Consider the following 25131-nt stretch of genomic DNA (forward strand, 5'->3'; position numbering starts at 1 on the left):
AAGGGCGAGAGGACCAGTTTCGCTCGGACTTAAGGCGCGTCCTGGCGTGATGACAGTGAGGACCGAATCGGAAGTCCTCGGACAAGACTTCTCAGTCCTCGCCTCTCCCTCCCCCACCCTCAGCATCCGGCCAAAGAGAGATTCCTCCATCCACCATAGCTGGAGTGGGTAGGATGGGTGCCTTCCTCTTGAGCATCCTTGGGTCCCAAATCACACCCATCCTGTTCTCCGCTGGAGCGGGCGCGGCGGGGCGCCGAGTGGGAGCGAGCGGCTGGGCTCTGCCCGGGGCGGGCTGGGGAGCAGGGAGCCGGGAGGGCCCGGCCGGCTTGACACCACCTGGCGGAGTCTCGGGGAGGAGTCTTAAAGGCGCGCGCTCTCCGCGCCCAGCGCACTCCAGCTGAAGCCGCCGAGAGCTCGCCTCCCTCTCCCGCCCGGCGCCTCGGGAGGTAAGTGCGGTCCGCCGAGCCGGAGTCGGGGCCCGGTGGGGTGCCCGGGCCTCCGCGCTCGGGAAGCTTCGGCCGGGGCCACGGTGGCCGGGCGGTACCCAAGTTGCTTGAAGGCCTCGGAGGGCAGCTGGAGCGGCGAGCGCCTGGTAGGGGACGGAGGGGCGGCCTCGGGCCGGGGCCGTCTGGGGGCGGCCGTCCCTGGCGATGATGCCGGGGAGTTACCGGCGCGCGGCGCACGTTCCAGCCCCGGCCCCGCGCCCCGCTCACTTGGCGCGCTCCGGCCGCGCCCCCGGCGAGCCCAGCCCGCTGGAGCCGCCACCCCCGCTCCGCGCCTTGCCGCACGCCCCGGACCCCGGCAGCCCGCTCGCCCCGCGGTCGCGCCCGGTCACGCCGGCAGGTCGCGCTCGGCGGCCGGCCAAGCCCTCCCCGGCCCCGCCGCGCCCGCGCCAGCGCCTGCGCCCCGGGCCACCCCGCCCGGCCTCTCGGCGCTGCGCCCCTCGCCTTCCCCAGCTCCAGTCGCTCGCTATTTTCACACCTCCCGGTGCCCCGGCCCCGGCGCCTGATTCAGTGCTTAGTAATTAATTTGGCGTTTCAGAATGGTCAGCGGGCTGGATAATGGGCGCATTCATCCCCCGGGCTAATCTGAACAGAGGTGGGAAGAAAGGCTTTCACAGACAGAAAATGCCATTCGCTGAGCGCTCAAAGGGGCTGTCACTCCCTGAATAAATCGCCGCCGCGCCCGCCGGCTCCTCTGGCCATTTCCATACAGCCTGGCCCGCGCCGCGGACCCGCCGGCCTCGGCCTCGGCTCCCGGGAATCACTCACTCGACTGCCTTCGACGGGAAAGTCGAGCGAGAGCGAGACCCAGGCGGGGCCCTAGGGGAAACGGGGAAGCAGGGGGTTCGGGTTAAGGCCGCAGGGGACAAAGAGCTTGATTAGAAAATCAAATGCTAAACTAGAAGGAGGCGCAGCTAATCCGAGGCGCGGACTTTGGAGCTGAGCTGGGAGAGCGTCCGTCCCAAACCCCGAGGTTCGCAAAAGAGGACCCGCGGCCCAGAGCCGTCCGCGGCTGCCTGAGGTCACACAGCAAGTTTCTAGATCCCAAATTGCAAATGGAATCCAGTGCACAAGCCGAGATCCTAGAGACAGGGCCCGCTGGTGCAGTCGGGACCCTCACCAGACGTTTGATTTCGGGTTCCCCGCGACAACAGCTCTTCGCCTGCGGGGCTGGGGATGTGACACCGTGCCCTCCCCCGCCTCCAGCTTGCCACTCCTAATGGGACCCTAGGGTCTGCCCCGGAGCATCAGCTGAGCGGGTGACGGCGGCTTTATCCTCTCACCATGAGTCGCCCCGGCGAATGTTGGGCACAAACGTCTGCGCGCTCTGAAAGCTGGAGCCTCCTCCTGGCGGCGCCCCCTTCCTTCCGGCGAAGGAGGATTGTGCGCTGCAGACACAGCTCTAACCGCGACGACGGCGCCCCCAGCCCGGCTGCGGAGCCTCGGGGTGGGCAGGGTGGACTTGGCTCTCTCCAGGGTGAAGCTCCTGGCGCTTGATTTTCTTGCGGTGGGGGGGGGGGGGTGTCACCGCGCGTCCAGCTCGCGGGGCCAATTTGGCCCTGGGCCCTTCCGCCCAGTGGGACTTTCCCGTCGGGGGAAGAGAAGGAGCTCTGGCCCTAAGGTCCAACCTCAGCGGGGCTGAGAGGCTGGAACAACAAGGGAAGTAGCTAGCGCGGGAAGAGACGTTTCTGGAATGGCCAGATGGGTGTCCCAGGGTGTGTCTGGGATCGAATCCCGGCCACTCACCAACTTCTCAGCAGTCCCTCCTCCCTTCTGAGTCTCAGTTTCCTTGTCTGCAAAGCAAGGACGAAATGAGATCACCCTTGGCGCCAAGTGTAGGGCCCTCGGTGGAAGGGTTCCACACACCACTCACAGCTCCCCGGGCGCCTCCCCAAGTATTCACCAACACCTCTCCTCGGAGTTTAAGGACTCCGTCGATTTCTTCTCGGGCTGCTCCCACCTTTGCTGCTTCTGGGTTCTGGTAGCCAACTCTCCTTGAAACCACGCATTCTAAGAGCTGGAAGGGGCCTTTCGAAGATTCTTGGGCCATTGTACAGATGGGGATGCTGAGACCCAAAGTGGCTGGCAGGTGTCATCCAGCTAGTCAGTCAGAGGACTTGAACTGGTGGGGATTTTCATGCAGAGAAGTGAATCTCAAACCTTGAGCATCAGCTCCCCCATCCCCACCCGCAAGCTTCTGTAGGCCTGGGGAGGGGCCCAGAAATCTACATTTTCCACAAGCTTCCCAAAGCCTTTCCACCCTGGTGGGATAGAACCTATATTTAGGGAAATCCAGCCCAAACTGCACGCTTTCCTCAGCAGCCCTTTCCCTCCCAGGACCGCAGCCCCCGCCCCCCCCCCCCCCCCCGCTTTCTGTGGCTCATATTCAATGGGCAGAACAGCCTTTACTGTCTCCCACCCCCCACTGGAGGCCAGTGGTGGGTGGGGTGCACCTCTAGGAGTTGCCTCGGGATCCCCTGAATGTGCAGCCCATGCGGCATCAGCTGCGGGGGAGCTGAGTACCCCGCCAGACGAGGAATGGTCCAAGTGGGCCGCGGGCTGACTGGGCGTCGGACCCCCAATCCTAGGGGGCTCCTCTAACCAACGCGCTTTCACAGCTGGACCCAACTCTGTGCATGGCAGGCCCCACACAGACAGTACCAATGGGCCCAGGGGCCCCTCTTAGCCGGGCAAAGCCGGCCCACGCCAGGGCCAGAGCAGCCCGTCGAGCCGTGGCCCAGAACAGCCGACACCTGCCCTTCACCAGGCTGGGGCTCAGAGGAGAGAAGGCGTGAAGGGGCACAGGGGGAAGGCCTGGAAGAGGGGAGGAAAGTCGGGGGTGGGGGGCGGGGGAGAAGCTGTTAGGAACAGAGGGGGGCCGGGGAGGGGCCGAGTCCCTATTTATGTAAGCCGTTTGTAGCTGCGGACTGTAAAACTGGTCAGGATTCTCTGGAGTAATTCATAGTGTTTGGACAAGACAAACATTGTTCTGCTTTAAACAAACCTCCAGAAAGGTCAGGCTGGTTCATCCCTGTGCTGCGAGCTGCTGAGACTATCCAGATGATGAGAAAATCAGATCCTGGCCGAGGGGCCCAGGCAGAAGGCAGCGCCTCCCGAGCCCTTCGGATCCAGGGTGAGGGCACCCAGCCCAGGGAGGGTTCCCGCTGCAGAGGCCTGGCTCCAACTCTGCAGCCAGGAGACGTGGTGCGTGTGTGTGTGTGTGTGTGTGTGTGTGTGTCACAGGTTAGGGTATGTCGACGATGCCAGCATCATCTGAGTTCTTGAGCAAGGCCAACGTGACCTGAAGTGTGAATCTTCTTCAGGTGGGTGGAGAGTTACTGGGAATCAAAGGCTTATGGAGAGAGAATTCGATCCTCTGACCTCAGGTCCAGATAGGATCCTGGACACCAAGAAGTCTCCGCTCCTTCCCCAGGGACGCCCTGTCCGGGCCCCTCAGTGTTCCTTTAGCAAACGTTTCTTGAGTGTCCACTCTGTGCCAAGCTCTGTGCTAGGTGTTGGGCAAATAGTAGTGAGCGAGAAAGATGTTACCCCCAGTCGTGGAGCCTACGGTCTGCCTTTCCCTCCCTCCCCCGTATTCCCCAAGAATAGAATCTTCTCACAGTTTCCCTTCTAGCCTCTCCACCACCACCATAGCCTCAACAAGCTCCCTGGCTGAGACCCCGCAGACCAGTTCCCAGGCCAGGCCTGGCAGCGAGCACAGTGTTCTGTAAGTGCGAGCTGCAATCCTGATGGTGATTATGACTGTGGTCGTGACGATGGCTGTGGTTGTCATTATGGCTGTGGCTGTGATTATGGTTGTGATTACGACTGTGGTTGCCGTTACGAGACTCCTCTCTCGAGGGATCTACCTTGACCCCAAGCTGAAGTGGATACTTTTTATTGATACTTATTATTCATGCTTGTTGACTTATTATGAATATTAATTGGTAATTAGGAAAGGATTATTGATGTGCATTAACACCAAAGTCCACTCTTTCTGTAGTGCTAGTTGTCACCGTCCTATACATGAGCTTCTGTTGCCCGGGGCATTTTGTCATCCTCTCAAGAGGGTAGCATCCCTGTCATAACCATGGTGATGGTAGAGGCACTGGGTTAACTGGTTCCACAGGACTTTATGAAAATTATATTTGTCTAGGGCTTTGGACACTTCAGGGTCTTTTTTTTTTTTTTTTTTTTTTTGCGGTACGCGGGCCTCCCACTGCCGTGGCCTCTCCCGTTGCGGAGCACAGGCTCCGGACGCACAGGCCCAGCGGCCACGGCCCACGGGCCCAGCCGCTCTGCGGCACACGGGATCCTCCTGGACCGGGGCACGAACCCGCATCCCCTGCATCGGCAGGCGGACTCCCAACCGCTGCGCCACCGGGGAAGCCCCCAGGGTCTTTTGTATATGCTTTGATATCTATGGAAGAGATGGAAGGAAGGAAGGAAGGAAGGAAGGGAGGAAAGGGATAAATAATTTTACCATCCACATTTTTCAGAAGAGGAAGTCAAAGCTCAGAGGGGTGAAATGATTTGCCCACTGTCAGTTCAGGCTGCTATAAACAGAACAACGTAGACTGGGTGGCTAGAGCAACAAATGTTCATTTCTCCCAGTTCTGGAGGCTGGGAAGTCCAAGGTCAAGGTGCCGGCCGATTTGGTTACTGGTGAGGGCTCTCTTCTTGGTTTGCAGATGGCTGCCTTCTTGCTGTGTCCTGACATGGTGGAGAGACAGGTCATGTTTCTCATGTCTCTTTAAAAAAATTTTTGTAATTAAATTAAATTTTAAAAATGTAGATATAATTGACATGTCACGTTATATTAGTTTCGTGTCTCTTTTATAAGGACACTAATCCTATCATGAGAGCTCCATCTTCATGACCTAATTACCTCCCAAAGGCCCCACCTCCAAACGCTATCACATTCGGGATTAGGGCTTCAAATGAATTTGGGGGGAGGGACAGAACCATTCAGTCCCTAGCAACCGCTGTCACAGAGGTGTGAAGGTCAGGAAGTGTGTATGCCTGACGCACAGTCCAAGCCTGCACCCCCTACCGCCTACCCAAGCAGCTCCTGGCAAACAGGTCTAGGGACCTGGGATCCCCGGGATGCCTCATAAGCCAGGTGCTCAGCCAGAGGCAAAGAGGTAGCTCCCTAGGCTAGGTCATGTCCATCCAGCCTTGCGTCTAGTTTCTGGCATCATTCTGGGGGCTAGCATGGTGGTACTCCCTGCCTGATGGTAGCATCGGTGGAGGAGAGGTCACCTCCTTCCCCGCCACTCCTACTTTCCTTTAATACCTTATTTTAGTTCAATAATCCACGCGCTTACTCAATCTGTTTGGAATCAATAGTCCATATCGGTTTTCATCCCGCACTGCCTCTTGGAATTAGTCCCCTAAGTTTTCTCCCTGTGTGACGTGTAGACCAGTAATACCTCATTTTACTGACATTTGGGGAAAACAAGGTGTTCCACATCATTGATTTTTGCAGATAACAGAAGCTTACTCCTTGAAGCATAGAAACTTTTTTCTGTAATCATTTCCCCCTCCACAATCATGAATTTTTTGTCACTTCCCTGGTGGTCCAGTGGTTAAGACTCTGTGCTTCCAATGCAGGGGGCGCCAGTTCCATCCCCAACTGGGGAACTAATATCCCACGTGTGCGGCGCAACCAAAAAACAAACAAAACAAAATCATGATTTTTTTTCCCACCTAATTTAGATGAACTGAATTTAGCAGGTGTTCCCTAGGTGTGGTTGAAGGGGTGACCCACAGTCCATTCTGAGGAGTCATTCAGAAGACGTATTTTAGAGTATTGGCTCCTGGGCAATTCACTCAGCCTCCCTGCCTCAGTCTCCTTACTTGTAAACAGGGGAGCACGGGTGGATGCTCTCTGAGAGCTGCTCCCACGCTTTCCTAACTCCACTGGGCTCTCAGACGGTAATGCCCTTGGTAAGTTGGGTGGTTGTAAGACCTGCCCTGACCCCTGGGTGGTGGCTGGGATGAATTCTACTGTCAGCTGTCACTTCTCAGTGTGTCAGTGTCCCCCAGTCACCCATTCCCCTAGGATCCTGGTCTGTGGCTCTCTGTGACCCTGGAAGAACTGAAGATGCCTGACCTCATAAACACTTCTAAGTGAAGAACTCTGGCTTCACTGCAGACTGAAATCCCCGGATATCATGGCAACTCTTCTCTCAAAGGCCCGGGAGACTATTAACACAACCACAGCCATTCTGAATCGTAAAGGGATGCCGCAACCCTGGCCTCCAGAAAGGGGGGTTTATGCTACGTTAATACAGACGGCAAGCACCTGGCAAGCTTATGTTGGAGGCACTGAGCCCACTGGAGCCTTGTGGGCGGTAAAGAACAGGGCAAAGTGGTCACACAGCCCATGGGAAGAAGACCCAAAGGAAGACTTCAGGGGATTCCCTGGTGGCGCAGTGGTTGAGAGTCCACCTGCCGATGCAGGGGATGCGGGTTCGTGCCCCGGTCCGGGAAGATCCCACATGCCGCGGAGTGGCTGGGCCCGTGAGCTATGGCCACTCAGCCTGCACGTCCAGAGCCTGTGCTCCGCAACGGGAGAAGCCACAGCCGTAAGAGGCCTGCGTACTGGAAAAAAAAAAAAAAAAAGAGGATGCCAAAGGAAAACTTCAGGAATGTTTCAAAACCACACTGTTAGCGCTCCCTCTTTTTGTTCCTTTCATTTAACCCAAGCTCGCCTTTTAAGATTTGCAAGAGACCCGCTGAATCCTGGCATTCCTAGAATTTAGTGGTGTATTAGTTCCTATGGCCACTGTACCAAATTCCCATGAACTTTGGTGGCTTAAAACAACAGAAATTTATTCTCTCACAGTTCTGGAGGCCGGAAATTTGAAATCAGTATCACTGGATTAAAATCAAGGGCTGTGGTTTCTCCAGAGGCTCTGGAGGAGAATCAGTTCCTTGCTTCTTTCAGCTCCTGGTAGCTGCCAATATTCCTTGGCTTGTGGCCACATCACTCTAATTTCTGCCTCTGTCTTCACGTGGCCTTCCCTCTTCTATCGTTTCGGATCTCCCTTTCCCTCCCTCTTATAAGGACCTGTGATGGCATTTAGGGCCCACCCAGACAATCCACCGTGATCTTCCCATCAAGATCCTTACCTTAATCACATCTGCAAAGACCCCTTTTTGCCGCATAAGGTAACACTCAAAGGTTCCAGGAATTAAGACATAGATATCTTGGGGTGGGGGGTGGGGAACATTTTTCAGCCTACTGCAGTTGGTCACATCAACTGTCCATAATTTTGTGCTTGGATTAATTTTAATGAGTCTGTAGTGCACTCCTATTCTGTGCCAGGCAGTCTGTTAAACACTGGGGATTCAAAGGGAAAAGACACAGTTCCTGTCTCAAGAAGCTCATGGATTCGTCAGGGAAACAATATGATATTAAGAGCTATAGGAAAAGCCTCCACGGCCTTGGACGTACCCAGAATTCATCATTCAGAGTTCAGATTCCTTATCAACGTCTACAAGGCTCTGCATACTCTGGCCTGTACTGACCTCTCTGACCTTACTTCCCACCACTCCCCATCTCGCTCACCAAGCCCCCACCAAACTGACCTTCCTCCCGTTCCTTACACAAGTCAAGCTCTGCCTCAGGACCTTTGCACTTGCTGTTTCCTTTCCCTGGAACGCATGGTCCCCCTGTCCCCCCACCATATCCCCAAAGCTCCCTTCAGCACTCTACTGGATCCTTCTCAGAGAGCCCCCCCCACCCCCAAGAACCTTGTCTAAAATCCACCTCCCCTCCTGGCACTGTGTCGCCTCCCTTGCTTTATTTGTGTCCCTAGCTCTTATCGCCACCTCCACAAGCATTTTGAGATGTGATGACCAGAACTTCCCAGAAGATCCTAAACCCAAATGCATCCTGTTCGTATTGCCAGTTGTCTTACTTTTTTGGCCTTAGTGAGACATTGAGCTAAATTTCAAGTGGATCGGGCTGGGGCTGGGGCGGGGCCTCTTCTAGGAGGAAATTGTAAATGAAAGGAGCCATCTTTCATTGGTCACAATGACATGTGTGTGTGTAGGGGGGCGGTGGGATGTGACCGAGTGGCATTTAGTGGACAGGAATCAGGGATGCTGAATGACTATTCTGCCCCAAATGCCAACAGCACCTCTGCGGAGAAACTGTCTTAGGGAAAGAGTTTGTATTTGAGTCCTAAAATAGTACTTTTCAATTGTACTTGAGAACCTTTCACCCTAGAAGAGTATTTCAAATTATTTCTCCCCCAGTACATCACCTTCTGCTAAACCTGTCTGTGTCCCACGAACCACGTGCACGACTTCTAGAGATCCTGCAATTCACCATCCTCCTCCTGATGTCACTCCAGGCCCACCTCTACATTTGCTGGTTTCACTGAGGGGACCCCCTCCTTCAGATTTTGTGTAAATGTTCAGTGAGCCAAGCCCCAACTCTGGGCTCAGAGGTCCCCCACGATTTTCCCCACCCAGAGGATCATCCTTTTATTTGCACCCTTTGTTTCCCTCCTCCAAGGCCAGTCTTCCACCCAGGACAAAGCTTCCCCGGACGGTGACCCATTTTCTTTATTGTAACAGTGTTCAGGGTGGGACCTTGTCAAAAGCTTTGCGCAAATGAAAATAAATTACATCTGCTGGTTCCCCTTATCCACAGGCATTTTTCACCCCTTCAAAGAGCTCTGATAGATGAAAGGATTTGGCGGATTTGGGGTTTGTATGGGTTTCTCTGCCCAACTCTGGAATCCTCAACCAGGAAGCCGGCAATAGGGGAGGGCCTGAGCGAAGATGCAGATGAACAGCGCTGACGCAACGGACAAACCCCCCAGGAAACCTACACGCTATACCCGCTCGCTCTTACATGCTCTCAAACCCTTTCCGGAACAGTCACATCTCCTGACGTTCCTATCGAGGAACCTGGGATCCCTTGAGCAATCTCCATGAGGCTGATCAGGGGAGCTGGGCTCTCAAAGCCCCGAAATGAGAGGAGGCCCCTAAACTCTTCCAGGGTGAGTGATCTGAGGATTGAGTTAGTAGAAGACTAAAAAAAATCTCAAACACCCTCAACCATCGTATATTGAGCATCTACTCTGCCAGCTTCTTTCTTTTTACAGGTGCATCTTTCTAATCGCCCTGTCAAGCCTATAAGGTAAGTGTGATGACCCCCATTTCACCGTGAGAAAACGGATGGGTTTCCTCCTCGATGGCTGAAGCAACTTGCTCAGGGTCACACAATTAAGTTGTGAATTGGAATCAAGGTTTGTCGAAGTCAAGTTCTTTCTGTTTCCGAAAGTAACACAATCAGTCCAGACTCCATTGAACCTTCTGGGGAGGCCAGGTGCCTGTATCAGTTTCCTCTGCTGCTACGATTTCCAGTCTGTGTTGGAAGTCCTGGGAACCACTTCATTTAACGTGTGTTCTCTTAACCGGACCAGGTGTGCTCAGAAGCACTGTCCAGCCAGGTCACAGCTCATACTTCTGGTAGACCTGGATCCCCTCTCCTGTCTAGAGATGGCTGAGACCCATTTGTATCAGATAATGTCAGCCAAGCCCGTCTTACCCACAGGTGCTGACTAAGAGCTGCAAACACTGGAACCAGACCATTTCAGTTCAAATCCCTGCTCTTCTACTCATCAGTGATACGAGCTTCAGCAAGTTACTTTCCTGAGTCTCAGTTTCCTCCTCTGTAAAATGGAGCTAATAATATCCCTATCTCATAAGGTTCTTACACGGATTATGAGTTCATGACTGACAAAGTGCTCAGAAGAGGGCTTGGCACACAGCAAGCCTTATATAAATGTTTGACTTCAAAAGTAAAACCCTCAGTCATGCCCAAGGTGAAGGTCCCTCACGTCATCTCATTTCTCCAAAGCCCGGACTCTCCTCCTGTCCTCCTCCCTTGCAAACCATTAGCCTGTGCCATCTGGCGCCCCCCCATGATGGGATGTTCCCTCCCCTGCATCCTCACCCTGTTCACTGGTTGTCCCCAATTCCCCCGCCGCCTTCATGCTTACCCCCAAGCCTGGCCCTCCCCTGAGGCCCCACTCACGCTGTTCAGTGGGGCTGTGTTCTTCACCCGCACCACACACACCCAGTGCCCAGGCAGGGGGAACCGTTTTCCTCTTCAATCCCCATTACTCTTTCCATCTTCATGAAAACGACGGCAACCCCTGCTCCTTTAAGGCCAGAACCACACAGTTGTCCCCCCATCCACATCTCATCCATGCCATCTCCTCCCCATCGAGGTCACTCTTCTCTTTCTTTGAAGAGGTTGATGCCGAAAGCTCGGCCTCTGTGCACTGGTGCCGAATCGAATCTCGGAGACAGAGTTCTGGGTGAAGTAGCAAAGAATAGCTTTATTGCTTTGCCAGGCGAAGGGGGACATAGCGGGTTCGTGCCCTTCAAGAACTGTGTGTCCCAACCGGGGGAATATGGTGAGGAGTTTTACAGCAATGTTTCGAGGGCGGGGTTGCCGATAAGGATTAAAGGGCCTGTATTCCTTTAATCTGGCCTCAGGTGATCTGATCTCTGAAGAATGCTTCATCAAGTGGTTAGCGTCTTCCATTTGTTGGGGGTTTAGTTCTGCCAAAGAGCGAAGATATTGTTCTGTGTATCCCTTGAGGCGAAACCAGGAACCTGTCCCAAGGCTGCACTATTTTTTCTTGACTGCTACCCCCTTGTCTCTGCATCCCCTCCCTTCCATGATTAGCAACTGTTTGAACCTGCCCTTTGGAACTCAGAGGTCATGGAGGCTGAACAGAAAGGCTCTCGCGCCCAGGAGCCCCACAGGGTGCTGCTTGGTTTCAAGATCAGCATCTGGGTCAGCAAGCCCGGATGCTGGTCCTGAGGAACTTTTAGCCCCGGTGGGCAGGCCATCTGGTCAACCTCCCCATCTTCAGACACCTCCCCCTCTGCTTCCCAGCAGAAACCCCCCTCTTGCCCTTGGCGGGGCTTGTCATCACCCACAGCTCAGCTTTGTTCCACCTCTGGAATCCTCGGCGCAGGCATCCAGTTTGGGACCATGGTCTCCTCAGTTATTCCCACCTCATCACTTCTATCTTTCTGACCCTCTAGACCAGCTCTGTCTAACAGAACTTCCTGTGATGATGGGAAATGATCTTTTTTTTTTTTAATTAAAAAATTTTTTTTTGTCCACACAGCACATGGGATCTTAGTTCCCTGACCAGGGATTGAACCTGTGCCCCCTGCCTTGGAAGCACTGAGTCTTAACATCTGGACCACCAGGGACGTCCCAATGGAAAAGTTCTTTACTGGTGCTGTCCAAGTCAGGGGCAATGGAGGAACTTAGCTTTACATTTTATTGAATTTTAACTCATTCAAGCTGAAATGGAACATGTGACATGTGGTTATTGGCTACTGTCTTGAACAGCATGGGCTCTGGTCCCCGGCCTCTCTGTTTCTTCTCCCATCAGTGGCCTGTCTTCACCACCTTATCTCTTGAGCTTTGTCTCCATGGTCCATCACATCAGCCACATTGTCCCTCTGTCCCACCTCCTGGAAAAAACCTTCAACTCTGGATTAATCCAACGGTTCTGCTTTCTCCAGGTCTGCACAGGGGCCGCTGAGCACTGCTGGGGCATGACTTTGCTGGGTGGCATTCTTTCTTGTAGATGGTCACCAACTGCGATAGGTCTTTGAATTCTGCCCAGCAAGCATTATCCCCTTCTCCATAATGACCCAATCAAGACTTCCTGCCTTTCCAAATCTGCTCCCTCGCTCTCGGCAGGTGGCATTACTTCCTATTCTTTTGTAACAAGAGACGCTTTCGGACCACCTGACCACCTGTTTTACAAGGCTAGTTTTTATCCGTCTTCAACCTCCTTCTGCTTCCTATCAACATTCAGGCCTGTTCAAATAGCCTTATCTTATAAACAACAATAAAAAAAAATCCCAACCTTCCCTCAATCCCATGTCACCTTCCAATCACCCTATCTCTTTCCTGCCACTTGTTTTCACACTTCTGGAAAGTTGTCTATCCTTGCTATCTCCACTTTCTCACCTCCCATTCACTCTATAACCTGGGGTGGTCTGGCTTCTGTCCCCACCACTCCTCTGCCACTACCAGGCAAGGTCACCAAGGACTTCCTTGTAGTTCAATCCAAAGTACTCTTTCAGATCTTATCTTGACCTTGAAGGCATGCAACACCGCTCACCGCCCCTCCTTCCTTGGAACTTGCCCCTTGGTGTCTGGGACGCCTGAGTCTCCCCGTTTTCTCCCTCCTACTCTGGCTACTTCTTTGTGTTTTTTTTTTTTTTTTTTTTGCGGTACGCGGGCCTCACTGCTGGGGCCCCTCCCGTTGCAGAGCACAGGCTCCGGACGTGCAGGCTCAGCGGCCATGGTTCTCGGGCCCAGCCGCCCCGCGGCATGTGGGATCTTCCCGGACCGGGGCACGAACCCGTGTCCCCTGCATCGGCAGGCGGACTCCCAACCACTGCGCCACCAGGGAAGCCCCTACTCTGGCTACTTATAAGTTTTCATGAAACGGCCACATTTTTGTCTCGCACAGGCAATCCTCAGGCTTCCCACGTAAGGCTTGATGCCAAGAATGCTGGCTCCGCCTCCTGATCGCATTCCTGGCCCAAACACCTGGGAATGTGTTTTCTCACCCAAGAGCCTCACTGTTGTGTTTTGAAACACCAGTTTGTACTGTGACTCCTGCCACTCAGAGCCTGACACGCCTTTTTGGGTGTGTATTTATAACCCCCACTTTGAGAAGCTCTCACCACACTTGGACATCTGTTTTTTTGCATTTGTCCCCTCAAAGGGCAGTATGCTATAGGGACACTGAAGAATTAGAAGGCGTCAAGAGAGGCTGCAGAGCGGTTGGCAAAGTGTCCTGCAAGAACTCATTAAAAGAACTGCGGGGGCTTTCCTGGTGGCGCAGTGGTTGAGAGTCCGCCTGCCGATTCAGGGGACACGGGTTCGTGCCCCGGTCCGGGAAGATCTCATATGCCGTGGAGCGGCTGGGCCTGTGGGCCATGGCCGCTGAGCCTGCGCATCTGGAGCCTGTGCTCCGCAACGGGAGAGGCCACAATAGTGAGAGGCCCGCGTACCGCAAAAAAAAAAAAAAAAGAACTGGGGGACTTCTCTGGCGGTCCAGTGGTTAAGACTCCATGCTTCCACTGCAGGGGGCACGGGTTCGATCCCTGGTTGGGGAACTAAGATTCCACATGTCGCACGGTGTGGCCAAAAAAAAAAAAAAAAAAAGAACTGGGAACATTTTACCTAGAAGAAAGAAAACTGAGGGATGATAGATGGCTGATTTCCAACATTTGAAGAGGTGAAGAGGTAGAGCCTTGGTCAAGGCGGCTGTGTGGAATTGGAATGGAACCAACTGTACAAGTGGCAGCGAGGAGGGTTTTCCCAGAACGTTGTGGACCTCCATGATGCAAGGTGACAGTCCTACCCACCAGGATCCACTGCGGAAGATAAGCTTAGACCTAAGTGATCACAATAAAAGTGGAAAGTGCCCCACCTCCCATACGCACATGCTTCCTGAAGACCACTGACCTAAGCTCGCTGGCGAGGTGCACCCCAGGGAGGATAATTTCGAACTTGTTGCCACACAACGTCCATCAAAAGCTCTGGGACAGAAACAACATAGCAAGAAAAAGCTTCAGAACGCTGGGCAATCCAGTCTTGAAGATACTCCAAAGTAGACCAAGTTGGGTGGGCAGTGAGTGGGGTACCCCAGTGTACCTCTTTCAGACCCATCCTTGTCAGGATGTCTTCCTGACTTGTGTTTTGTTGTGATGCTGTTGGCTTACATTATGGCCCATCACAGAAACCCTCCGAGAGGTTTAGGGATGGTGAGGATGTTTGCTTGTTACCTCACACTGTGTTCTCTTTATGAGGCCCCCCAGGAGAAATTCCTGTCTGATTTTAGTACCAAGAGTAGTAATTCTCTTGAGTAATAGGTCTGTTTTTAACTCATGGACACTTGGAATTGTGTAACTGACATAGTCTCCTTTTCACTTTGGCTGTGGGAAAGCTTAGGGACAAAGTTGTGGCCCACTCCCAGAAGATGAATAGGGCATCCCAGGGAGGGTTTCACCTTTATTCCCGTCTCTACTTTGCCTTCCCTCTTGGTTTTTCTCCTCTTAGCTCTCCTTATTTTACTGTACACGATCAAGAACAGGAAGCAAAAATAAACAAAAATCACCAGTAATCTCACTATCCAGAGATACCCACAATTAGCAATGTTGTCTTTTTATGCATATTTTAAAAAAAATAAAAATGAGAGTATACTGTGCCTAGTGTTTTTTGGGGGGCATAGTGTTTTGTAATTTCCTTTCTTCATTTTATAATATGTCACGAACGTCTTTCCATGTGATTAAATGTTCTTCTTTAAATAACTTGAAATTTCTATGAAGAGCTAGCAATTTAATACTACCAATGAACATTTCTACATCCCCTTACTGTGTGCCTGGTTTTATGTACATTCACATATAAATTTATACGACAGTACACCCATGTAGATGATCTGAGTACAATATTTATTACACATATTATAAGCTATAATGTTCTTATGTGTTAACTCATTTGATGCTCACAACCCTGTGAGATAGAGATTGTTGCCCCCTTTTACAAATGAGGAAACCAAGGCACAGAAAGATGCAAAACTTGTCAAGGTCACACTCTGGCTCCAAAGCCTGTGCTCCTTGACTGCTGTGTTGCCTTTCAGTACGCCATTGGGATTTCACAGTCCACAGGGTTAAACATCAAAAAAAAAAAGAAACGTTTATCTCCTTCCACCTCACTTTCTAATTTATGTTATTTTGCCTTGTTTTAAGTACCTTGTAAGTCACCTGAAATCCCCCTCTGCCACAAGGCAAGGCATAGATAAATAGTGTGGAGAGTGGTACATGGCACAAGAAGGCATAGTTAAAATGTTACGCCAGGGGAGGGGATGAGTCCAGGCTGTCCTGCAATGGAATGGATTTCTTTCTTTGGGCTGCGGTGAACTCCCATCCCTGGAAGTTCACCGCAGCCCAAGGGTGCAGTGAACTAGGGTGGCTGTCTCTCAGGGAGGCTGGGGAAGGCCGTGGTCCAAAGAGACTGAGCTGGGCCAGGCTAGCCCTGAGGCCCCTTTTTAGATTCCCAGAGTTTATGAGAATACCAGTAAGACAAAATGAGGCACTCAGTGGAGTGAATGCAGCAAGTCAGCTGTTGGGCCAGAACCAGGACCCTGGGCTTTCAAGCCAGGTCTATTACTAGCTCACTCATCTAAAAGTAACAACCGTAATTCAGTTCCAAGCTCTCAGCCCCGTGTATTCTTTTCCCAAAGTGCTTTGGCTGCTGCTGCAAGATGGTCAAAGGATGCTATTACTGTCCTCCCCCCTTTCGTTAAGGTGGCAGAGAAGGAGGCAAGGAGAAGCTGGGTGGCCCCGAGGATGCCCCATGAGACTCGAATTGGGTGGGATTATCCATTTGACAAGTGTGAGGAGAGGAAGAAGCCAAGTTTCTATGCCTGGATTTGATGTTTACTAGCTGGCAGATCTTAGGCAAGTTTCTTCACCTCCTGAGACCTCAGTTTCCTCATCTGCAAAATGAAGCTTAATACCTACTCTGCAAAGCTATTGTGGGCTCCCACAAGACAGTATGGGCCACAGCACCCTTCAACACTGAGCCAGCAAGTACCTACAGGGCTGCCTCTGGATCTGGGGAGGGCTAGGCTGCCCCCAGCCTGAGCCTGACAGAGCCGTCTGGGAGGGGCGTTGGCCAGTGCCCAGGTGCCGTCCCGCTTTTTTCCCTCTTCACCCTCCAGCCCACCACAGCTCCCCGGGCAGGAAAAGGGCAGCTTTCCCGACAGATAGGCCCACCGCACGGTGACAACTGTGGGGAGGGGAGCGGGGGAGCAGCTCTTTCTCTCCGGACCCCAGGGGCTTCGGGCGGGAGGGGTGAGCCAGCGGAGGCTCCATCTTCCTCGGCTCTTCCTTACGATCCTGGGCTGTCTGCCCACGGGGCACGGCCCTGTGCGCGGTGCCGCCGGGGCCATCAGGCCGGGTTAGAGGAAGGCCCGACCCCGGCGCAGCAAAGAAAACAAACACAGATGTGTTTGCCTGGGACCAAGAGGGAGTAAATCGCCCCCTCCCCCCGGCCTGCGCGCTCCCCCGGGCGTGGGGCCGGCGGAAACCTGCGGGGCTCTCCGCGCAGCGCGGGGCCGGGGCGACGCGGACAGACCGCGGCCGGCCCCTCCTCCCTCCGCGGGGTGCGCGCCGGGCCCAGCCCCCTCTCCGGGGTTTCCCCGGGCGCTCTCCTTGCTTTCCCTTTGTCTCTGCTTCTCCTTCTCGGGCGCCCCGGTTCCCACCCGCTCGTGTCCTCGCTCTCTCCGGGTCCCGGGCCGCTTCCCTTTAACTTTCTTCTTTCCCGGGGTTAAAACTTTGCGAACGAGCGGGCGGCTGCTCGCCGACGTTATTGGCCGGCGCCCCGCCCGGCGGCCCCGCCCCCCGCCCCCGCGCTCCCCTCCGCCCCCCACTCCTTGCGCGAGTGGCGGCGGCGGCGGCGGCGGAGCCTTCGGGGGCGTGCGTGCGTGTGTGAGTGCGCGCCAGCCAGCGGGAGTGTGTGTGCGCCCCGGGCGCGGGCTGGGCGGCACTCGCACCGCGGCGGGAGCGCCGGGAGCCGGGCGGCCGCGTCGTCACTCGGGCGGGAGAGGCGGCGGCGGCGGCGGCCGGGCCGGGGCTGGGGCAGCGGCGGCCGCGCCGGGCATGGAGCTGGCAAGCCCGCGCTGAGGCAGGGCGCTCCTGCTAGCAGCCAGCGAGAGGCTCTCCGCCGTCCGGCGCGCAGGCTCCCCGGCCGGGGCCGGGCAAACTTTTCTTTCTCTTTTGCCCTCTCCTGAGGTAAAGTCCCGAACGCGGACTCGCCGGCGGGGGTGCGATATGGGACTGCTGAGCGGGACCCCGGGCTGCGGGAGGAGGGGGCTCGGGCCGTGCGGGCTCGGGGGGGCCCACGAGCTGTCCTGCGTCCGAGTTTGGGGTGCTGGCAGGCCGGCCGCGGACGGGCGGACGGGCGCGGGCCGGACCCTCGGGCGGCGTGGAGGCGGCGGCGGGGAAGCCGAGCGATGGCCCGCGGCCCCGGCTCGCCGCCGGCCGGGAAAGAGAGGCGAGGGTGGTGCGGGGTTGGGGCCCCCGGATTCGCCTGCCCCCCCGGGACGCGGGGGAGCGAGGCGGGAGTTCGTTCGGCCGCGGGCTTGGTGCGGGGGAAGCCGGGCACTCGCCCGCGCCCCCGCTCGCCGCCCCGCCGGGGGGTGGAGGGCGCGGGGCGGCCTGGCTGAGCGCGGCTCCTCTCTCTCCGCAGGCGCCTTCTGCGGCGGGCGGACCGACTCCTCGGCGCGGCGGGGCCGGGGCAGGCTGGACGCAGCATGATGCGCGCAGTGTGGGAGGCGCTGGCGGCGCTGGCGGCGGTGGCGTGCCTGGTGGGCGCGGTGCGCGGCGGGCCCGGGCTCAGCATGTTCGCCGGCCAGGCGGCGCAGCCCGACCCCTGCTCGGACGAGAACGGCCACCCGCGCCGCTGCATCCCGGACTTTGTCAACGCGGCCTTCGGCAAGGACGTGCGCGTGTCCAGCACCTGCGGCCGGCCCGCCGGGCGCTACTGCGTGGTGAGCGAGCGCGGCGAGGAGCGGCTGCGCTCCTGCCACCTCTGCAACGCGTCGGACCCCAAGAAGGCGCACCCGCCCGCCTTCCTCACGGATCTGAACAACCCGCACAACCTGACGTGCTGGCAGTCCGAGAACTACCTGCAGTTCCCGCACAACGTCACGCTCACGCTGTCGCTCGGCAAGAAGTTCGAGGTGACCTACGTGAGCCTGCAATTCTGCTCGCCACGGCCCGAGTCCATGGCCATCTACAAGTCCATGGACTACGGGCGCACGTGGGTGCCCTTCCAGTTCTACTCCACTCAGTGCCGCAAGATGTACAACCGGCCGCACCGTGCGCCCATCACCAAGCAGAACGAGCAGGAGGCCGTGTGCACCGACTCGCACACCGACATGCGCCCGCTCTCGGGCGGCCTCATCGCCTTCAGCACGCTGGACGGGCGGCCCTCGGCGCACGACTTCGACAACTCGCCCGTGCTGCAAGACTGGGTAACGGCCACCGACATCCGCGTGGCCTTCAGCCGCCTGCACACGTTCGGCGACGAGAACGAGGACGACTCAGAGCTGGCGCGCGACTCGTACTTCTACGCCGTGTCCGACCTGCAGGTGGGCGGCCGCTGCAAGTGCAATGGCCACGCGGCCCGCTGCGTGCGCGACCGCGACGACAGCTTGGTGTGCGACTGCAGGCACAACACGGCCGGCCCGGAGTGCGACCGTTGCAAGCCCTTTCACTACGACCGGCCCTGGCAGCGCGCCACAGCCCGTGAGGCCAACGAGTGCGTGGGTGAGTGGGGCACCGCGGGGACGTGGGCGGCGGGCGGGGACCCGGGCGGCTGCTCCCGGGCCTCGCGACCGAAGGTTCCCGAGGATTGCCCGCTTCGTTGATGTGGTGGGATTGGTGGGACGCGCGTACGTGGAAATCCTGCACCGCGGAGCGCAGAGAGCTGGTCCGCTCGCGCTCGTGGCGCCGGCCGTGGACGCTCGGGTTTGCGTTCACTGCGCTGTGCGAAGCCAAGATGCGGGGAGGGGGCTTTGCAGAAAATTTGCCGACCGGTCCCCCTAACCCCAGATCCAAAGGCGCACACTCTGTGCCTTCCCCTCAGTTTGGCGGGACCCTGGCGTCCACCTCCGCCCCACCGCCCCTCCCCTAGGGCTGCAGCTGCGCGCGCTGTTGGGGAACCCGGCCCGGTTCCCGGGAAGTTCCAGCTCCACGACCACAAATCCCTTGGGAGATGGCAAAGGGATTTGCAGTTTGGGGCCAATTCGGTACACGGCGACTATCACTCCTGCGTCCTCCATTTGTTTTTTATGGTTTGAAAATAGATATATATTTTTCTTTTGGACAGCCTGTTTGTGTTAGCAAAAGAATGATGTGATTTAAATTAATTACTATCTACAGATTACAAAAGAGAGTTCACTAATTATTTTAAACTAATTCAATCCCGCTGCAAAAAAGAAGTATACCAGATTTTTTTGTTGTTGTTAGCGTCAGGGTTCGGTGAAATTAAACAGTTCCGAATTAACTAAGGGCCCAGATTCTCGATTTCATGGCGTTTCGGTTCCTGAAAGAGAAATCTGACAAAACCGGCACTGGTGGATACTGGTTGGAAATGAGGCTTTAAAAAAAAAAAAAAAGGATCCGTTCTGTTTCTGAATCATACGACTTTGCTGCTGTAGAAACTCTGCGGCATCAGTTTCTCCCCAGGAGGACAAAAAAAAAAAAAAAAAAAAGGAGGGGAAAGGTAGTAAGACCATACTCTGCTTTTCCAGCATGAGATGTAAATGCCCAAATCTCATGTTTTATTTTAATGAAAATCATCAACGTCAATCGTCAATATAGTTGGTCAGTACGCCCTTGGGTGTTCATCTTGCGTGGAATATAGATGTTTCCTCCCCCTCCCCCCAGCCCCACACAGCCGGTGTGAGTCTCTTCAATTGCTTCGGCCTCTGAGGCACATTACAAAGTTTGCTGGTCCCCACAAACACACGTTTTGAGGTCTGGTTCTGATTAATTGTGTCATGTTGTTGTCGAATAGTTTGTGCCTCATGACTGTGGATGTAGACTTTTGGAATGGAAAACATGTTTTGGAGAAGCCCGGTCGGCGCTGAGGCCCAGGCAGGCGTCCTGGTCTGAAGAGGGCTGTTCTCCTGTTGCGTGGCGGGGCCTCCATCTTTGCACTCCAAGTGTACGCTTTTGCAGACCTAATTGTCCTTCCCCCTACTTTAAGGGATGGAACTGGTTGCCTGTTGGAAGAGACTTTTCAGGATTCGGTGGCGAGATAGTGGTTACACCCCGGCTTAGTCGTCTTGGAGAATTAAAACTCCTTTGATCTGCTCCATTCCTTCAGAACTGTTGGTTTTTCCCATTTCTTCTCTTTCTTCTCCCCTTTCCTCTTTTCTTTTCTTCCTTTTGTGCGTAAAAACCTTTTATTGAGATTTAAAAGACCTCCCAGGGTTTTGCTATCAGTTTTAGTATGTATGTGCATATGAAAGATAACTTCTCATTGTCACCAGCAGGGTCTGATTGGAAAAAACACAAGTGAATACATCGAGGCAGATAAACTGGCTATGACGGTAGCATTTTACTGGCTTGAAGATTCCTCTTAGCAGGGGTGGTATTGTTCAGATACCACCCACCCCCATCTCTCCCTGTCAGTTTATGTAACCCGCAATTGTTATAACAATGGCCGTGTACTTGAAATAATTTCTATAGTCGAGGATTTTGTCTTTTGACCAAAGCACTAACTCTGTGCACAAATTGGATTGACTGGGTTTTTTTTTTTTTAAACCAAATTGAGCAATCAACATATTAACTAACGTAATTAGTAAGCCTTTTTGTTCAAAAAGTTTAATTAGGCCTAATAAGTACATAATCTACATGACAAATAATCGGCTAGCAATATTTTCTGGTTTTTACTGAAGTTATTTTAATTCTCAGTAGTTAAAGTATCTTTAAATCTTGCCAATTATTCAGTCATCTCATAAAAGCCAAGCCAATTCAACGATGTTAAAGTTATTTATAGTTTCCTTTTTGAATAGATGTTCTGATACCTTGTAGATATAGCCTCGGGAATGTCAGGTTGACTTCCCATAAAGTCTTAATTGAAGTCTTAGTGATTTTTCCATCATTCCGCAAAAGAGAAAGCCAGCAAAGACAATTTAGAAGTGATTTACAATTAAAGGTCGAGCTTTTTATGAAAAGGCCCTGAAGTGGAGATATGTGAATGAATTAGTATTTGACAGGTGTTCTGAGACACTACAGGGCACTGTGCTAGGAAAAAGCATTAATGAATCCTTCAAACACTAACTTTTGTACTCTCAGCGGCTCAGATTTTTTTCCCCAACATAATCCCATCTTGTGAATTTCACACTGTTGACATATTAAGTCAAGCTACCCAGATTATTTACAACTAAGGCAAAGTCTATTTTTAATTCTCAAAATGAGTTTTGATTAAAAATGAAGCATTATCACGGTCTTTGCCTTTCTAAAATAAAAAGACATGACATAATAAAGTGGCATCGTTCCCTAGGTTAACCCTCTCATCCCCGCTCCCTCCCCCAGTCCTAAAACTTGGAAAAAAATCGATATTATTATTTGACTAAATGGTTCTACACAGGGCTGAGGTGCTTTCGGTTTACTAAGAAATGCATATCTCCTATCGGTTTTCTTTGGTCCAACTTTCTTTTGGGGGTTGTTTCAAGGTTAAGTTCTCTGTGGAATAAACATGAACTTTTGTAAGGTCCAATTTTATTTTAAATGCAATTTTGGACTTCTTCCGGAGAAGAAAAAACCCAAAACAATATGAAAGAGAAGACTATGTATAACGTTACGGCCTCGACAGCTCTCCGTGGAATAACTAAATACTTTCTTCCGCCCATATGTATCAGCAGCGTTCACATGCTCTTACACACATGTGCATTTATATTCATTGTGTAAAGAAGCATCCGTGCATGGTGGTGGGGGGTGTACGTTCAAGAGAAAATGCATGAACAGTTTTAAACCACCTGGGTTGCTAGGCCCTTTTACCCCTCTTCCTTTTTTTTTAAAAAAGAGCATCTGAAGACCATATTGTGTTTCATAAATTATTGACATCAGTTTTAATCAGTGTCCCCCTGACGTCGGAGCTGTGTTAGTATTTAGTGCCTGACGAAGCATGCTGTTTAATCTTACTGTGGGGATGTCAGCATGAACCCCTGCCTGGTTTGTGACAGGGTGAGCTTATGAAAACTCGTTTTGCGACTCACTCTATGGCTTGGCGTTGCCCAGCTGAAACCCAAAACCCACACAAAAGACGTCTCTGCAAGATGAGCACCGTGCTGGGCTGGCCTCCTATGGTCATGGGTACCTGCAACATAATGCTCGTAATTGTTTAAACATGGCTTTGGGAAGGGGTTCCCCAGGCTGTAAATGGCCCTGGTGCTCGGGCCTACCATCATCTTCCCCGGCAGGAGGGAGGTTATATGGGAGGCGTTGCCCTGAGAAATCTAATGCCCCGATAAAGACTCTTGCAAAATCAGAAGGCTAAAGTGATTTGCTGCCCAGTCTGGTACATAGGGATAGATAAGTGAATGCTTTTATAGTCCTAGTAATTATTGTCATAATAATTACATAATGTAATCATAATGTTAATTATGATAAACCCTCAATAATCATAATGTTAATTATGATTAACCCTTGAGGGCTTATTTTTTGCCAAACACTCAGATTAATTTAGTCATTTAATCACTGTGACTATGCTAGTAATAGGCCCTATCATTGTCCTTATTTTACAGAGGAGGAAACCGTAACTGAGAGATATTAAATGGTTTACCCAAAGCCACATAGCTAGTAGGTGGTGGATCTAAGACTCCAGTCAGATGCTTTGTGCTTGGTTTTATTGCATCCTCTGTGCTGCCTCCCCGTAGAACGGATGGATGGATAAATGAATGGCAGTTACATGTACAGGCCGACCTCAGAGATATCGCGGGTTCAGTTCCAGACCGCGGCAATAAGGCAAGTCACACGAATCTCTCGGTTTCCCAGTGCCTGTGAAAGCTGTTCACACCATACTGTAGTCTATCAAGTGTGCAATAGCATTATGTCTAAAAGAATGTACGTACCTTAATTAAAAAATACCTCATGGCTAACAAATGCTAACCATCGTCTGAGCCTTCTGAGAGTCACAGTAGTAACGTCAGAAATCACCGATGACAGATCACCATAGCACATATAATAATAATGAAAAAGTTTGAAATATTGCAAAGAATGACCAAAATGTGACACAGAGGTATGAAGTGAGCAAATGCTGTTGCAAAAACAGCGCCAACAGACCTGCTCGAGGCTGGGTTGCCTCACACCTTCAAGTTGTAAGAAACACAATATCTGCGAAGTTCAGTAAAGCAAAGTGCGGTAAAGTGAGGTCTGCCGGTAGAGGAGAATTCGAGGAGACTAGTCAGAACAGCCTGTTACCTAGCAAGCTTGTTACCTCTTGCTAGAATTGGAGGTGTGTTGTATTGCATGACGTTATGTCATATGATATCATATATCATACTCGTATTTATTATGTTCATACATATTTAAATATGAAATTGTATATAAGAAGTCGTCCTTGATTGTAGCCATCAGGCCTAGTGGGAGCTGGGAGTTGTTTGTTTTTTTTTTTTGCGGTACGCGGGCCTCTCACTGTTGTGGCCTCTCCCGTTGCGGAGCACAGGCTCCGGACGCGCAGGCTTAGCGGCCATGGCTCACGGGCCCAGCCGCTCCGTGGCATGTGGGATCTTCCCAAACCGGGGCACGAACCCGTGTCCCCTGCATCGGCAGGTGGACTCTCAACCACTGCGCCACCAGGGAAGCCTGGAGCTGGGAGTTTTTAGGAATGTAAGTGAAGAGGGTTTAAGCACCTTTGTGTGGGTTCTCAGCGTGCACAGGTGTTGCTTATGGCCAAGTCTTTCTTTTTTTCTTTTCTTTTCTTTTTTTTACTTTTTGGCCGCGCCGAGCAGCATGTGGGATCTTAGTTCCGGACCAGGGATCGAACCTGCACTGGAAGCGTGGAGTCTAAACCACTGGACCTCCAGGGAAGTCCTGGCCAAGTCTTTCTTGATTTCAGGGCCCATGATCTCTCTCAAAGGTGGTGGAACAGAGCTCGTAATCAGAAAATCCTTTCTAAGAAGCCCTTCTCCTTTGTCCCTAGTGTTCAGTATCCTGTTGTTTCTCTGGAACACACTGAAAAAAGTCTAGGAAGTGGCTAGGGAGTGTTGTTGTTAAAGAGGGGGGTTTAGTGGCGTATCCTGGTTGCCGGCGTGGTGCTGGTCGGTGCCGGGCATGTGTGTCAGCGGCACAGGACTGTCATTTATCGCTGTTGGCCCCGTGGCGGCTGGAGTGAGGGTCTCTGCTGGGGTCCTCATTAGCACCTGGTGGGCCCGGAGGCTGCTCCCCACTCTACCCAGAGAAGCCAGACAGAGCCGTGTCAACGTGCACCTTCTGGGGTGCGTCTGTGCCTTTCCAAGGCTTTGCCAAGGTCTCCTTTGGCCCTGCCCAGACTTCTCCCTGACTTCCTTCTCCTGTAGAAAAATGAGATCCTCGGAAAAGTATTTGAGACTTTATGGCCAGAGTAAACATTGGAAAGGCAGTGGGTTGAAATTCAGATGTTCCCTGGAAGGAATCCCCTCATTTTCTGCTCACAGCTGGTATCGATATTTCCTTCTTGAGATGAGTTGTGCTTTTCATTAAGTAAATTTTTTGTCTTGGGATTAAACCAACATTGTATTCTTAATAGACTTTTATGTTTACACTTCAAAAGTCCACTGGGTTGTTATTCGTGTTATCTTGATGGCTTCCACAGCGTCTGCTATGCACACTGGCCTCACCAAAATAAATGGCTCTCTAGGGAACTGGATTATAAAACGGTCTTATCTGTCGATGCTCTAGTACGGGTATTTTGTGAGCCAGTATTTTTTTTTTCTCTTCCTTTCAGAAGTGATAATCATACCTTGGGTTTCTGCAGTGCCTTTCATTAGAGGAA

The 25131-nt window shown here is 52.9% G+C and overlaps 1 protein-coding gene across 2 annotated transcripts in view; it reads left to right on the forward strand.

Annotated features, from left to right (window-relative positions):
• Window positions 1-421: 421 nt before the first annotated feature.
• The window catches only part of NTN1 (netrin 1), a 200145-nt gene continuing 175435 nt past the window's right edge, over window positions 422-25131 (forward strand). Inside the window, exons 1-2 of one of the 2 annotated variants that reach the window (XM_060290120.1) lie at window positions 422-446; window positions 17833-18914. In XM_060290120.1, the coding sequence (XP_060146103.1) occupies window positions 17897-18914 (1018 nt within the window). In that variant the 5' untranslated portion in view covers window positions 422-446; window positions 17833-17896. Of the gene's footprint in view, window positions 447-17084; window positions 17376-17832; window positions 18915-25131 lie in introns of those variants that run through there. The other variant, XM_030861423.3, reaches the window with a different exon arrangement.

Source organism: Globicephala melas, chromosome 20 (assembly GCF_963455315.2).
Source record: "Globicephala melas chromosome 20, mGloMel1.2, whole genome shotgun sequence".
NCBI lineage: Eukaryota > Metazoa > Chordata > Mammalia > Artiodactyla > Delphinidae > Globicephala > Globicephala melas.